The 16,737-nt window shown below is 46.9% G+C and overlaps 1 protein-coding gene and 1 pseudogene across 1 annotated transcript; both read right to left on the reverse strand.

The window, feature by feature from the left end:
* Window positions 1–4,263: 4,263 nt before the first annotated feature.
* Window positions 4,264–4,978, reverse strand: LOC125550990 (small ribosomal subunit protein uS9 pseudogene; annotated as a pseudogene).
* A 2,193-nt stretch (window positions 4,979–7,171) lies between these two features.
* LOC125550988 (putative arabinosyltransferase ARAD1) lies at window positions 7,172–10,106 on the reverse strand. The gene is made up of 2 exons (XM_048714128.2): window positions 9,043–10,106; window positions 7,172–8,090 (listed from the first exon to the last, which is right to left on the reverse strand). Exons 1-2 carry the CDS (start codon window positions 9,967–9,969, stop codon window positions 7,575–7,577), a joined length of 1,443 nt encoding a protein of 480 aa, XP_048570085.1. The 5' UTR covers window positions 9,970–10,106; the 3' UTR covers window positions 7,172–7,574.
* Window positions 10,107–16,737: the final 6,631 nt, after the last annotated feature.

Genomic DNA, 16,737 nt, shown 5'->3' on the forward strand with positions numbered 1-16,737 from the left:
TCTTTTTTATTTTCTCCTTTACCCTAGTTCTTCTTCTTCCTCGTTTGTTCTTCATGTTCGACGATAGTGATCCATGAGGCCTAGTCAACATGGCAATGGGTACCCGCTACCCACGAACCCGACAGGTAAAAATCCTATTAGGATAAGGGTATGAGAAATTAAAATACCCATGGGTTTCTAAATGGGAAAAAATCATACCCAATGGGTAAGGCGGGTACGGGTATGGAAAGGCAATACCCATACCCGCGAACCCTCAAACCAGTATAATAATAACCCTGTCAATTAGGTCCCATGTGTCATTGACTTAGATGAAAAAAACTAAGCTACCACTAGACCTAGCCACGCCCCACCCCCTCCAAATTCCCGGTCCAAAACTGTGCCCCACCCCCTTGTGCCATCACACACACATACACCACCAAATCGCGCCCACTTGCTAACCCTAGGCAGTCGGCGCTGCGCCGCCACCAAGCCACCACCGCTGCTTGCATCAAAGCAACCGGCCGCCTCCGGCCTGCTCCTTCTCCTGATCTCCTAGCTGGGTATATGTGCTGAAATATTGTATATGTGCTGAGATGCTGTCAATATGTGTCAAAATACTGAAATGTAAATGCTCAAGTATACACGCCTAGCTGGGTATGTGCTGAGATGCTGTCAATATGTGTCAAAATACTGAAATGTGAATGCTCAAGTATACACGCCTAGCTAGGTATTTTTACACACAAGTATTACCCGTACCCAGCCGAGTACAGGTATGGGAACATTTTGAAACCTAGGGTGCAGGTACAAATATGGGCGGAAAATTTTGAGACAGGTGCGAGTATGGGCACTAGGCAGCCCACGCCACTCGGGGCTATGAGCGGCGATGAGGTCGACCTAGGAAGCCCATGCCATTGGCTCTGAAAGCGCCCAGCTCCCCACGTCCACGATCGCAGCTCCTGCATTAGTGGTCGTAGTCGACACCTTCGCCCGGTCGCCAGCAATGCCGGGTTCAAATTGCACCGACAAGACATGAAGGGGGGGCGCTAAGAGCATCTTCAGCCGCGCCCCCAACAGGCCCTCCCCATGCGTTTTTGCCTCACCGACGCCGAAAAAACAGTCCAGTCGCGCACCCAGAAGCCCGTTTTTCGCCGACTCGGGCCGAAACTGGTGCCGGCGGACCCAGGCCGAACCCGGCGCCCCGCGGGGCGCCGGCACAAGCGAAAAGGTCGTGTGGGTCCGCCCTGTCAGCGAGTCGAGCGCCTCTTCCCGCCGTTTCATCCCGCTTTCCCCCCACTTCCCTCTCATTCTCTCCACCTCCCGCCCAATCTCCCACTCGCCTCCGCCACCATGCCACCGAAGAAGTACGTCGCCCCCCGCGCCGCGGCAACCGCGACCGCCCCCGTCGCCCAGCCGAAGCAGAGGAAGCCGAGGGCGCCGTCGTCCAAGCCACCGAGCATGACAAACTCCGAGTGGAGGGTGGAAGTTCAGCGACGGGAGGCTGTCACCGCCGCCCGGCAGAACAGGGCGATCGCCAAGAAGGCCCGTGACAACGCGGCGCATGTGGCGGCGGCTTCGGCGGACCAAGCCGAGGCCGAGGCGACTCGCGCGGGGATGATGAATCCACCCGGTAGCCACGCCCAGTACGCGCCCTGGGGCCAGCAAGGCGTTGGTTCTCCGTCGCCGCAGCCATGGGGATGCACGCCCTCACCGGGCTACGCCGACGGGGACGCGCACGGTGGGTTCAACCCCAACGTCACCTTCCCCATGGACACCCGGCCCAGCGGACGCCCTCGCCCGCCTTCACCGGCGTGCAGTACCCTCCATACAACTACTCGCCGCCCGCCTACGCGTCCTCCCGAACACCCCCTCTCCGCCGTGGTGCGCTGCCCTTCTCGCACCTCGGCGACACCGACGAGACCAAGGCCAACATGGATGACATCATCGCGATAGGCTCGGTCGCGGCCGCCGCGTCTCCCGGGTTCGCCACCCCGGACGACACCGTGGATCTGAGCGGCGGCATGGAAGGCGAGCTCGGCTACGTCTACGGCGAGGAGGAGCAGGAGAAGGAGGACGACGAAGAGGAGGAGGACGAAGAGGAGGAGGAGGACGAAGAGGAGGAGGAGCCGACGACTGTTCCGGCGAGAAGGAGCAAGAAGAAAAGGCGGGCGGCCAGGTCCGGCGAGCCGCACATCAAGTGGGCGTCCAAGGAGGAGGAATGCCTCGCCGAAGCATGGAAAGTCGTCTGCCTCGACCCGACCATCGGCACAAACCAGAGCATCGAGACGTACTGGGAGCGCATTAAGGCCGAGTTCGACGAGCGCAAGCTCGTCGACCCCTACTTTAAAGGCGTCTACATGCAGCGCGGGGCGAAGGCGACGGCGAACCATTTGGGGCGTATCCAGGGGGCGTACAACAAATGACATGGGATCGTGGAGGAGGTCGCGGCTCGCCCGAAGAGCGGCGCCAGCGTTGAGGATCAGGTATGGCACGCCGGTCTCCCACCTCTCTTCGCCGTGTGCGCCCGCCAACTGTTTGTTCCTCCGCGCAGTTGCTACGCATGTTCGCCATTTATCGGCAGGGCAACGACGACGCCGAATTCAAGTACATCCACGTTTACAAGCACATTGACAAATGCGAGAAGTTGACGGAAGTCCGGCGCACCCTCGACAAGGCCAAGGAGACCTACAAGCCGGACGCGCCGACTCCAAGCGCGTCAGACAGGCAGCCGGACGGCAACAAATGTGCCAAGAAGGGGAAACACGCCGACACGGCCAGCACTCGAGTGCAGGAGTCCATCGAGCACTGCAGCACTGACGCACAGGCCCGGGCCGCCCTTCGTGAAGAGAAGACCGAGGCACGGTGGTCGGCGTTGATGTCGAGCAGCGCCATCAAGCTCGACCTACTCCGGACCAACGTCGCTGCGAAGAAGAGAAACACCGACCTGGCTTTCCTGCTGGGCGGGGCGGACATGCTCCAGAGCAATGACGAGGCGATCAAGGCGTGGTACTTGGCGGAGCAGGGCCTCATCCTGAACCAGCTTTCATCGACGACGCCGCCCACGCCGACTTCGCCACCAAGCCCGACTGATGATGCCGCCAAGAACACCCGCAACACAAAAGCCACGCTGACGCCGCCCAGCACAGAGACCCCGCCAAGCCCGCGCATGCCGACTCCGCCGACGACGAAGGCCGACCTCGCCGTCTGATGCGCACGCGTGTCCTTTCTGTTTTTTGTACACCGAACTTGTGTGAGCGGGAATGAGACTATGTTTAAATATGCCGCGGCTGGTGGGGGGGGGGGGGAGGGGGGGCGGCGCTGGGAGCTGGTTCGCCCCCAGGCTTTTTTCTCTAAAGACACGACCATCACATAAGGAAAGGGAGAGGTCCACATGGTAGGAGGTTTCTTCTTTGTAATTTGCTGGGAAATAACAGTAGGTTTCTTCTTGTGATTCCGGAAAATAACAGTTGTGCAGGTTTCTTCAAGACCCCAGAGGGCAAAGTTCCAGGCCGCTCGGCCGGATAGAACTTCCCAATAAGAAGCGCATTGTATACTGGACATGCAGCCATGTAGGGGATATAGAAATTGCCTCGCACAAAATTACGAGCCCACCGTATACTAAGTCAATGAAAATACAAAGACCACCCAAAATTATAAGCCCAATGTAACATCAAACAAGGGCATAACTTCCATATAAAATGCCAGAGAGTTTGGTTATGTTACTGTTTTATACTCAACTCAAAATACATTTTAGATACATCCATTTCTGCAACAAATAATTTCGGACGCCAGGAATACATAAATAATGCGAAGAACATGCCACTGGGGTATCAGATTGGGCATTAAAATGCCCCAAAACTGGCAGCGGCGTAATACCAAGCTACAGAGAGACCCAAGCAAATGCTGGCCCTCAATCTAACCCAGATAGAAATGCTTAACTAAAAGCAACACCAAAAAACAATGGCGAATAAACATGGCCATGAATCGGCATCACAGGATAAATTCACAACATTAGTATCAATGATGATAGGCTGATAGCAACATGCAGGGTCTAAAACAATTACCAACAGCTAAGGAGATGCTTAATCTTGGAAGTGGAAGTACACAGATAAGGAACAATATTCTAAGAATCGGTACGATCACAGCATCAGGCGTTGTTCACCTCCCAACATGCAAAACATTTTGTGCAATACTTGCTACTAGAAATGACGGCCATATCATTCACAGATTCTAAATAAAGCTGCATTTTACCTATTCAACTAAATATCAAATCGCAAACAGTTAAGCTCAAACAGAACATTCAGTTTCATCATTAACAGAAGATTATGATAGCAAAACCCCTTCGTCAACTAGGCAGGATACTGCAGACAACTCACAGTTCTTAGAGATCATATCCAATTCATTGGTTCAAAAGAAAACAAACTACTAGCGGTAAAAGGTAGATAGATAGGCAGGCAAGGAGTAGGCCACCGCCGCCAACCCAACAAGAGATCTCGCCGGAGCTCAACGGTACGACTTCTGGAAACGCGCGCGGGCACCGCGACCGCCAAACTTCTTGGGCTCGCAGCGGCGCGGGTCGGCGACGAGGAGCGTCCGGTCGTAGCGGCCGAAGATCTCCTTCACCTCCTTCTTGGCCGCCTCGTCGACGTACTTCTGGTAGTAGGCGACGAGAGACTTCGCGATGGCCTGGCGGATGGAGTAGATCTGGCTCGTCTTCCCTCCGCCGCGGACGCGGATACGCATGTCGATGTCCTTGAAGCGGGACCTGCCGGCGAGAAGGATCGGCTCGAAGGCCTTCAGGCGGAGCATCTCGGGGCGGATGAGCTCGATGGGGGCGCCGTTGACCTTGATGAGGCCGCGCCCGGGCTTGCAGTAGGCCACGGCGACGGCGGTCTTCTTCCGGCCGAAGCACTGGACGGTGCCCGGCGTCGGGCGGGTGAGAACGGCTGCCATGGTGGCTGCGGCGGTGTGCGTGGTTGCTGTGAGCGCGGCGGCGCAGGTTAGGGTTTTTGGTGGCGGCGCGTAGAGGGGATCACGGCGGCGAGAGAACGATTATATAGCGTGGAGGCGTTAGGGTTTCGGCCTCATTCGCGCAGCACGTCCTATGACATGTGGGACCGACCTCGAAGGTAATGGGCCGAGCTGATCAATTGGAGTTTATGTGGGCCTGCAAGTACTGGGCTTTCTATGGTATGGCCGACGGGTGGGTTGTTGTCGTCAATAAGAGGGCGCGATGGGAGGAGCAGGAAGCTAGGGTTTCGACCTGAACACTACTTGATCTTATCCGAGCGAGCCGTCCGGCGGCGCCGCGGCGGCCGGAGTCGTCTCTCCCATCGGCCGCGCCGCCACCGTGGTCCACGATGGGCTTGCGGGAAGGTGGCGCGCGACGTTTGGGTTGAGAGACGCGGCATCCGCGGCAGCTGCCGGCGGCGAGCGATGACGACTGCCCGCGGTCGGAGCGCGCGCGATGATGGCCGCGCGGGCTCACCCAACAAACAAAACAATCTCATTACTTTCTTGCTTTCTTCGAAGGGTTTTCATCTTTTTTTGATCGATTTCTTTTTGTTCGTTTTTTGCTTGTGCTTGCTATTTGTATTCCTGAGCAAATTGTTCTCTTTAGTATGTTTTTGGTTCAGTAGGATATTTTTCCTGCGGAAGTGCATATCAAGTATGTTTTTTTTTTGCGGATTCGAGTTAAATCTCTTGTCTAATACTCCTAAATCACCATCCATAATAGTAGAAAGTAATCTGTTATTATGGGTGTTGATTTGCTGAACTTACACAGAATTCAGATTGTTATTCTGCAGGTTGAATCTTTGATTGCTCTCTTGGAAGCGGGAATTTGCTAGTTTTCCTGTTCGAGACGAATACATGACCTGGAGACTGTTATAGTATAGTTTATCTATAATAAGGTGTCTAATTTCGTTAGGAGCTGCGCGCTGTAATCTTTCTCTTATTGGTTGGCGGCTGCCAGCAGGCAGATTCAGCCTGTTAGTGGAGGATCATGTTGTAATATTATTAACTGTATTTGTATATGACAAAGATTCAAAGAAATGCCGTTGTAATATGTTTTGCGAGCCCGTTGTATACTTGTGTCTCAGTACTGTGAAATTATATGATAATATATCCTTTCGTTCACTCTATATAAATTTTATTTGAATGTTTTTTGATTATACGAGTAAACGTTTTTCAGTTCTATGTGCTGAATCATGAAATCTGTTTCTTGTTGTTTTAAAGATCTGCCTACGGTTTTGGAGTGGTATAGCAGAGATTACATGTAATGTAATGGTAAGGGCCTCTTTGATTTGCAGGATTCTAAAAATGCCGGAATAGGAAGAACATAAGGGCTTCTTTGATTCAAAGGAATTTTATAGGATTTCTGAAGGACTGAAATCCTTAGGATTTTTTCCTATATTGGTCCTTTTATTCATGGATCCCATAGGAATTTTTCTTATGGAATCTTTTGTACTACATTTCATAGAAAATTTAACATCCACTCCAACCTCTTTTTATAATTCCTTTGTTTTTTCCGCGGCATCAAACAAGCATTGCTAATTTTATAGGATTCAAATGAGCATGCCACTCCAACCATACACTTTTCCTATTCTTACGTTTTCAAAATCCTACGAATCAAAGAGGCCCTAAGATTTTGGGTTGTTTGATTGCATCATAGGAAAAACAAAAAACAAAATCCAAAAAGGTTTTGAGTAAATGCTAAAAATTCAATGAGAAGTAGTATAAAAAGTCCTTAGAAAAAAAATCATATAGAACTCACAATCTTATGAATCAAACAACCAAAGGAAAAATTCATAAGGATTCTAACCATCCAAAATTCCTATGAAAATCCTTTGAATCGAAGGAGCCCAAACTTCTTGATTTGCCTTTATGCTGGACCTTTCTTGAGACGCAGAATACACAACATAAACTCACATGAGATAAATCGCTTTGGTCACAACATCATCGGAAAATGCTGGACCTTTCTTGAGACGCAGAATACGCTTTGGTCACAACATCATCGGAAACAGCTACTAGCATGGATCCCACTTCTATAATTTCAAAATAGTCCCTCGGTCTGGAAATACTTGTAGAAGAAATTGATGTATCTAAACGTATTTTAGTCATCCACTTTTATCCATTTATGCGACAAGTAATTCTGGATGGAGGGACTATTTTTAAGTAAATTATAGAAGTGGGATAAAACTCTGAGCAAACATACATTCTGAGCTATCTGTCGGACGGAGTACATGTTACATCAACAATAAGCATTTGCCTTCCTAACATACATTCAACTGGACCGATAAAAGTCTGAGCTATCTGTTTTTGTTCCAAGGTATAACCAAACATTCAACCTGAATCTTCTAATTTACAATGTTCCTCAAAGGGAAAATGCAACTGATGTGCCAGTGTCAGTGAATGCTGTGTTAGATTAGCCTAGAAGCAAGATACATACACACTTTTTCCTGTTTTTTTGGTTCCTCTTTCAGATCTTGAAAATCCTCTAAACATATGTGACTTCGTCCGAACCGAAGGCACCTTTCCTAGCCACTGCTTGCCCTATCATCTGGATCACATCATCAATACATACACCTCCTTCCTGTTTATTTGCTTCCTCTTTCAGATCTTGGAGATCTTCTAAACCTATGTGCCTTCAGTCGGATCGAAGGCACCTTCCTGGCCAATGCTTGCCAGATCATCTGAACCGCATCATCCTTATGAGATGGGAACTGGTACTCAAAATGTTTATCCACTTCTTTGAGCCTCTTCCACATCCTTGTCCATCGATGCTTGTTTATGCCTTTAATTAGTCTCATCAAGTAGCCCTTTTTAATAGCATCAGAGGAACGGACAAAGATGGAGAACTTTGAATAGTCTAGGATATCCTCGTAAGGGAGCTCAATGTCGTCGCTTATGATAACAGGGACACAGTGGCTTACTATAGCGTCAAAGAGACGATTGGAAGACGGGGTATCCCCGGCAATGTTTAGGCAAAACTTTGATGAGTGCATTCCCTGGCTGGCTTTGCTGACACCATGATCCTGGACGCTTCCGAAGGAAAAGAAAACATCCTTCTCATCTTTGAGCATATTATATAGTTCCTGCCGAATGTTTCCTCCCTGGAAAAGAAAATATGATGTGATATATCATGGCACCAAACACTAGTTTTCTCACATACAGACATAACGGGGTTAAAATCTGCAACATGTATTAATATATACTACTCCCTCCATCCCACAACATAAGATGTTATTACAACCATATATGGTTGTAATAACATCTTATATCATGGGACGGAGGGAGTATCTTTTAAATAAGAACTTATGCACAACACCTATCTACCAGCGATCCCACAACATAAGATGTTATTACAACCATATATGGTTGTAATAACATCTTATATCATGGGCCGGAGGGAGTATCTTTTAAATAAGAACTTATGCACAACATCTATCTACCAGCGATCAAGGAGATGCACAAATTGTGTTCCGATTCATGCATAAGGCTGAAAATTTTCTGAGTATATTTAATTCATCTCAACCAAGGTGAGGGGAACCACCTTGATGGTTTTAAGTTTTAGATGGCGCCAAGCTATCCAATTTGCCTCGTCGTGTATTCAGAAGCACTAGCTGGTTTATAATGTACACGGTTTAATACTAATAACATTTGCTACCATCAGCCACAACTCAAAATATGGCAGTTTGTAGTAGCACTATAGCAGTAACTTGTGCAGCTAAAACTGAAAACACATCAAAGCTGGAATTCTGAAATCTTAGGATCTTACCTAAGAAATGCCTAATGATCGCTCCACCCATCATAGTCTCAGCCTAATGATTCAGTTACGACAATTTACCAAATTCTACGACAATTTACCAAATTCTGAATTATGTCACCCAATATAAATCTCACCAATTCTCTGCATCACCTAAACCTACTTGCCAAATACCAGCAGGCTTCTGCGAGAATTAAGCAGTGCCATTATAGTATGTCATGATTGGCGTCTCATAGTCATAGGTTATACAGAATTTAGTTTGCAGTGTGCAGAACAAGATTAGTAGGCACAATTATTACCTCCTTCCTGTAAATGGCTCCCCGGAAGTATAACAATGTCGGCCGATCATCAAACCCGGCTGTGTCATTCACAAATGTCTTCGCCATATGTCGGTATGGCGCAATGAGATCCTTCTCCAAGCTGGCAACCCTGGGGTGGTACCTCCCGAAGTCAGACAGCACGAACACTGCTGGGAACAGCGCCGATCGGGCGTGGAGCAAGCTGTTGGGGTGGTGCGCGACGACGACATGGTCGGCACCGCCGGACCTCTTCCACTCCGGCTGCGCCACCAGATACCTGACGAGCTTCTCCTGTAGGGACGTGTCTCTGCTTACCTTCTCCGGCGGCACGGCCTTGGAGTGGCGGTTGTAGCTGAGGGACGCGAAGAAGGGGACGAAGATCACGTCCGCATCACGAGAGTCGGCAACCCTCACCGCCGGACCGCACGGTGCAACTGACGAGGATGCCAGGAGGTCCAGCGTGAGCCAGTACTCCACGCTGTGCTGCTGGTTAAGCCCACCGGGGTAGCGCGGGACTGTGCCGCCCCTGACGTCAGGCCAGACGCCGCCGCCGTTCCCCGAAGGTGGGGCCCAGCCGAGTAGCCCGAAGTGGAACTCCGGCGGCATGTCGTAAACGAACACCCTGACGGCGGCGTCGCGGGGGTCGCATCTCCCAGGTTCAGCAGCCGCCGCCGAGCCGGAGCTGGGGTCGTCGGGGCGGCCATTCTCATCAAGAAAGGAGAGCTCCTTACCCTTGGCGGCGGATGTTACACTCACACCGATAGGGAGGGCCGAGAAGTCGGCGGGGCTGGCCGGGACGGGGAGGCCGGTGTCGGCGGGGCGCCAGCGGCTGGCGCCGGCGGCGGCGAAGAGGAAGATGGTGGAGGCGACTAGGACGGTGGCCGCCGCTAGCGGCAGGAGGAGGGCGCGAGCACGGGGCGGCGCCATGGAGCGCGAGGCTCATGGCCGGAGTGGTGCACGGGGGAGCATGGCGAATCGTCGATCTGGTGGATTGGAAGGAAGGGGAAGCAAAAGTTGGGTTTTCCGTGTGGTCGGAGTTTGGTTGGTTCTGGGTGGTGAGTTGGCTGGCGTGTGCTTTCCGGACTGGGCCTTGAAAGTGACGTGACCATTCACTGATGGACTGGATTCTCCAAATAGGCTGCAGCAGCCAATTTTCTTTTCTCCCTTGCTATTTCTCATGTATTACTCCCTCCGTTCGACCGTTCCTACCGCTCCCAAAAAAAAAAACTCTCGCTTCTAAATATAAGTCCTTTTAGTTAGAGATTCTAACAAAATAAGTGAATTTATACTTTAAAATTAGTATGTTGTCCTTAAAGAAATCTTAAAAAGACTTATATTTAGAAATGAAGGGAGTACCTGAAAACAACTCTAAAAAATCGGTTTTGCTAAAGCACATCTAGATGTGCCCTAAGTATTTTACATTAAAGTCTAAGTGTGGCAGGAGCACCTCTAGCCGCACGGGGATGCGAGTAGACGGTTTGGTTGGTGGTATGTGGGAGGAGGGAGAAAGACATGCGTGTCTCCAGGAGGAAAATGAATAGTGGTAGTTATTTGAAGAAGGAAATAGATGGTGGGTCATTAGATTTTGATACAGGAGATCTTCAAGCCTCGACCGCGTCATCAACACCACGAATATAAAACCGGCTAAGTCGCTTTCATGCTTAAAAGATTACAAATTTCAGTTTTTGCTTAGTTTGGTCATGCTATATATCTGTTGAATAAAGATGTTTTTCTCCTTGTTCATTTTGATCGTTCTAAGTAATTTACCCAAGTCAAGCCAGACTTGGGGGTTGTTAAATCTTTCATTTTAATCTGTGTCATAAAAGTCTAAGTGTTCTTCTTAAGTCGTTATGAAGCCTTTTCCTATTGCTTCTTTGTCGGCTCAAGTACTCGGCCAATAGCCGCATTGTCGTACTTCTTTTGCCACTTAAATTCAGGCTCGGCCAATAGCCAGATTGCCTTACTTCTTTTGCCACTTAAATTTAAGGCAATCAGGTCAAATCTTCGGGAAGTACAATAGCTGGATTCAATCCTCATGGGATCAAGTACTCGGGGGCTCAAGCCGACAATAGCTGGATTCAACCAGCCTTCGCGTCCAACTTGAAGCTCGGGGGCTACTCCACACCTCTTTTTCTAAAGTATGCTGCCAAGTGAGAATTCAATCCTCACGTCAATTTTGTGAATCGACCTGAGTCTCAGGGACTACCGGGATCAGTGGTTTTTATTTTACCCTTCAGGTGCATACCGGATTTTAAGCCGGCACACACATTTATGGATACTGGTTGTATATCTCGACAGAGAATAAATTGCACCAATCAAAAAATATTCATGAAAAATCGGCTCGCAAAAGTCGGCTTGTCGGGACAACTTTTTTCCTCGGAGACTGACCATCTACATCGACAACTCAAGATCAAGGTGGTGCACACCATTTCGAAAACAATCCAACATGGAGATCTACTGCGAGCGGCTAGCTGTGCGGGAGACTTTTTCGGCGTGCTGGCCAGTCAAACTACTTCAACATTTCCAGAATACTGGGGTGGTCTATGTCATCTCGGATGTAGTCGGGCATCAGAGCTCAGCTGCAAGAAGATACTGGTCGGGAAAGTTCTCGTTGGACCAGTTTCAAGACAGGCGATCAAAGATGACGAGTAGCTCGGATAAACCGTGGTGTGATATGTTGGATATATTTTTTGCGTGTTCTATGATGTTATATTATCATTCTTGGATGTTTTAAAATTATTTTATAGCAATTTTATATCATTTTTGGGACTAACCTATTGATATAGTGCCCAGTGCCAGTTGCTGTTTTTTTGCTTGGTTTTTACTTCGCAGAATATCAGTATCAAACGGAGTCCAAACGCAACGAAACTTTTTGGATAATTTTTCTGGACCGGAAGACACCTGATGGGCCAAAGAAGTACCAGAGGGGGCTTCGAGGGGAGAAGACGAAACACAATTCCAGAAATCTTTGTGCCCACCTCGGTGTCCTCCCGCATCGCCTCTTCGCCCTATAAATACCCAAATATTTCAGAAATCCTAGGGGAGAAGACGAAACACAATTCCAACTGCCGCAAGTTCCAGAACCACGAGATCCAATCTAGACACCATCACAGAGAGGTTCATCATTCTCATTGGTGCCTCTCCGATGATGCGTGAGTAGTTCATCATAGACCTACAGGTTCGTAGTCAGTAGCTAGATGGCTTCCTCTCTCTCTCTCTCTCTTGATTCTCAATACAATGGTCTCTTGGAGATCTATTCGATGTAACTCTTTTGCGGTGTGTTTGTAGGGATGCGATGAATTTGAGTTTATGATCAGATCTATATCCATGAATATTATTTGAGTCTTCTTTGATCTCTTATATGCATGATTATTTATAGTCTCGTATTTCTTCTTCGAATCTTTGGTTTAGTTAGGTCAACTAGATCGATTTTTCTTGCCATGGGAAGATGTGCTTTGTGATGGGTTTGATCGTGTGGTACTCTTTCCCAGTGACAGAAGGGCAAGCAAGACACGCATGTATCATTGATATTAAGGATAACAATATGGGTTTTATTCCTACATGAATAGATCTTATCTACATCATGTCATCATTCTTATTCCATTACTCCGTTTCTCCATGAACTTAATACACTAGATGCATGCTGGATAGTGGTCGATGTGTGGAGTAATAGTAGTAGATGCAGGCAGGAGTCGGTATACTAATCTTGGACGTGATGCATATATATTGATCATTGCCTTGGATATCTTCATAACTATTCGATTTTCTATCAATTGGTTAACAGTAATTTGTTTACCCATCGTGTGCTATTTCTTGAGAGAAGCCACTAGTGAAATCTACAGCCCCGGGGTCTACTCTTTATCATATTTGCTTTCAGGTCTATTTTTATTTGCTTTTCTTTTTAGATCTATTATTCCAAGAAACCCAAAATACTTTGTTGCACTTTTTATTTGCATCTTTTATTTCGCCTTTTATCGAGATCTATTTATCCAATCTACCACAAATTTTATCCCGTCAACTTGACAATTTCTGACGCCGTCACCTGTAGAGGGATTGACAACCCCTCATAAGCGTCGGGTTGCAAGTATTTGTTCCTTGTGTGCAGGTACTGTTTACATAGTGTTGCTTGGTTCTCCTACTGGATTGATACATTGGTTTCATAACTAAGGGAAATACCTGCCGTAGCTGTCTGCATCATGGTTAGGAAACTTAACCATCTTTGATTAACGAGCTAGTCTAGTAGTGGCTTACTAGGGACACTGTGTTTTGTCTATGTATCCACACATGTATCAAGTTTCCGGTTACTAGCATGAATAATAAACATTTATCATGATATAAGGAAAATATAAATAACAACTTTATTATTGCCTCTAGGGCATATTTCCTTCAGTCTCCCACTTGCACTAGAGTCAATAATCTAGATTACATTGTAATGATTCTAACACCCATGGAGTCTTGGTGTTGATCATGTTTTGCTGGCTTAGTCAACGGGTCTGCCACATTCAGATCTGTATGTGTTTTGCAAATCTCTATGTCTCCCTCCATGACTTGATCACGGATGGAGTTGAAGTGTCTCTAGATGTGTTTGGTTCTTTTGTGAAATCTGGATTCCTTCGCCAAGGCAATTGCTCCAGTATTGTCTAAAAGATTTTCATTGGACCCGATGCACTAGGTATTACACCTAGATCGGATATGAACTCCTTCATCCAGACTCCTTCATTCGCTGCTTTGCTTGGAAGTGCACCAACTGACAGCTCCACCATTCAATATAAATACGTATACGGTTTGTGACTTAGAGTCATCCGGATCAGTGTCAAAACTAGCATCGACGTAACCATTTACGACGAGCTCTTTGTCACCTCCATAGACGAGAAACATATCCTTAGTCCTTTTCAGGTACTTCAGGATGTTCTTGACTGCTCTCCGGTGATCCGCTCCTGGATTACTTTGGTACCTCCCTGCTAGATTTATAGCAAGGCACACATCAGGTCTGGTACACAGCATAGCATACATAATAGATCCTATGGCCGAGGCATAGGGAATGACTTCCATTTTCTCTCTATCTTCTACAGTGGTCGGGCATTGAGTCTGGCTCTACTTCACACCTTGTAACATAGACAAGAACCCTTTCTTTGACTGATCCATTTTGAAATTCTTCAAAACTTTATCAAGGTATGGGCTTTGTGAAAGTCCAATTAAGCGTCTTGATCTATCTCTATAGATCTTGATGCCCAGTATAGAAGCAGCTTCACCGAGGTCTTTCATTGAAAAAATCTTATTCGAGTATCCTCTTATGTTATCCAAAAATTCTATATCATTTCCAATCAACAATATGTCATCCACATATAATATTAGAAATGCTACCGAGCTCCCACTCACTTTCTTGTAAATACAGCCTTCTCTGAAAGACCGTATAAAACCATATGCTTTGATCACACTATCAAAGCGTATATTCCAACTCCGAGATGCTTGCATCAGTCCATAAATGGATCGCTGGAGCTTGCACACTTTGTTAGCACCTTTAGGATCGACAAAACCTTCTGGCTGCATCATATACAATTCTTCTTTGAGAAATCCATTAAGGAATGCAGTTTGGACGTCCATTTGCCAGATTTCATAATCATAAAATGCGGCAATTGCTAACATGATTTAGACAGACTTAAGCATCACTACGGGTGAGAAAGTCTCATCGTAGTCAACTCCTTGAACTTGTCGAAAACCTTCTGCAACAAGTCAAGCTTTGTAGAGAGTAACATCACCATTAGCGCCAGTCTTCTTCTTGAAGATCCATTTATTCTCTATGGCTTGCTGATCATCGGGCAAGTCAACCAAAGTCCACACTTTGTTCTCATACATGGATCCTATATCAGATTTCATGGCCTCTAGCCATTTATCGGAATCTAGGCTAATCATCACTTCCACATAGTTCGTAGGTTTGTCATGGTCTAGTAACATGACTTCCAGAACAGGATTACCATACCACTCAGGTACGGAACATGCTCTGGTTTATGAGGTTCAGTAGTAACTTGATCTGAAGTTTCATGATCATTATCATTAACTTCCTCTCTAGTTGGTGTAGGCATCACCGGAACTGATTTATGTGATGAGCTACTTTCCAATTCGAGAGAAGGTACAATTACCTCATCAAGTTCTACTTTCCTCCCACTCACTTCTTTCGAGAGAAACTCCTTCTCTAGAAAGGGTCCATTCTTAGCAACAAAGATCTTGCCTTCAGATCTGTGATAGAAGGTGTACCCAACAGTTTCTTTTGGGTATCCTATGAAGACGCACTTCTCCGATTTGGGTTCGAGTTTATCAGGCTGAAGCTTTTTCACATAAGCATCGCAACCCCAAACTTTAAGAAATGATAGCTTAGGTTTCTTGCCAAACCACAATTTATATGGTGTCGTCTCAACGGATTTAGATGGTGCCCTATTTAAAGTGAATCCAGATATCTCTAATGCATAACCCCAAAATGATAGTGGTAAATCGGTAAGAGACATCATAGATCGCACCATATCAAATAAAGTACGGTTACAACGTTCGGACACACCATTACGCTGTGGTGTTCCAGGTGGCGTGAGTTGTGAAAGTAGTCCATGTTGTTTTAAATGAAGGTCAAACTCGTAACTCAAATATTCGCCTCCGTGATCAGACCGTAGAAACTTTATTTCTTGTTACGATGATTCTCCACTTCACTCTGAAACTCTTTGAACTTTTCAAATGTTTCAAACTTGTGTTTCATTAAGTAGATATACCCATATCTGCTCAAATCATCTGTGAAGGTTAGAAAATAACGATACCCGCCGCGAGCCTCAACACTCATCGGACTGCATACATCGGTATGTATTATTTCCAATAAGTTAGTGGCTCGCTCCATTGTTTTGGAGAACGGAGTTTTAGTCATCCTTGCCCATGAGGCATGGTTCGCAAGCATCAAATGATTCATAATCAAGTGATTCCAAAAGTCCATCCGCATGGAGTTTCTTCATGCGCTTTACACCAATATGATCTAAACGGCAGTGTCACAAATATGTTGCACTATCATTATCAACTTTGCATCTTTTAGCATCAATATTATGAATATGTGTATCACCACGATCGAGATTCAACAAAAATTGACCACTCTTCAAGGGTGCATGACCATAGAAGATATTACTCATGTAAATAGAATAACCATTATTCTCTGATTTAAATGAATAACCGTCTCGCATCAAACAAGATCCAGATATAATGTTCATGCTCAACGCTGGCACCAAATAACAATTATTCAGGTCTAAAACTAATCCCAAAGGTAGATGTAGAGGTGGTGTGCCTACGGCGATCACATCGACCTTGGAACCATTCCCGACGCGCATCGTCACCTCGTCCTTAGCCAATCTTCGTTTAATTCGTATCCCCTGTTTCGAGTTGCAAATATGAGCAACATAACCATTATCAAATACCCAGGCACTACTACGAGCATTAGTAAGGTACACATCAATAACATGTATATCAAATATACCTTTGTTCACTTTGCCATCCTTCTTATACGCCAAATACTTGGGGCAGTTCCGCTTCGAGTGACCAATCCCTTTGCAATAGAAGCACTCAGTTTCAGGCTTGGGTCCAGAGGGCTTCTTCCCAGGAGTGACAACTTGCTTGCCATTCTTCTTAAAGTTCCCCTTCTTTCCCTTACCCTTTTTCTTGAAACTA

This window comes from Triticum urartu, chromosome 4A, assembly GCF_056163025.1.
Source record: "Triticum urartu cultivar PI428250 chromosome 4A, HENAU_Tu73, whole genome shotgun sequence".
NCBI classification, from domain to species: Eukaryota; Viridiplantae; Streptophyta; class Magnoliopsida; order Poales; family Poaceae; genus Triticum; species Triticum urartu.

Coding starts and splice junctions, on each gene's coding strand:
- LOC125550988 (XM_048714128.2), bottom strand. CDS start 9,969: ATGGCGCCGCCCCGTGCTCGCGCCCTCCTCCTGCCGCTAGCGGCGGCC. Junction 8,091..9,042: donor GAGCCATTTACAGGAAGGAG/GTAATAATTGTG, acceptor TTTCTTTTCCAG/GGAGGAAACATTCGGCAGGA.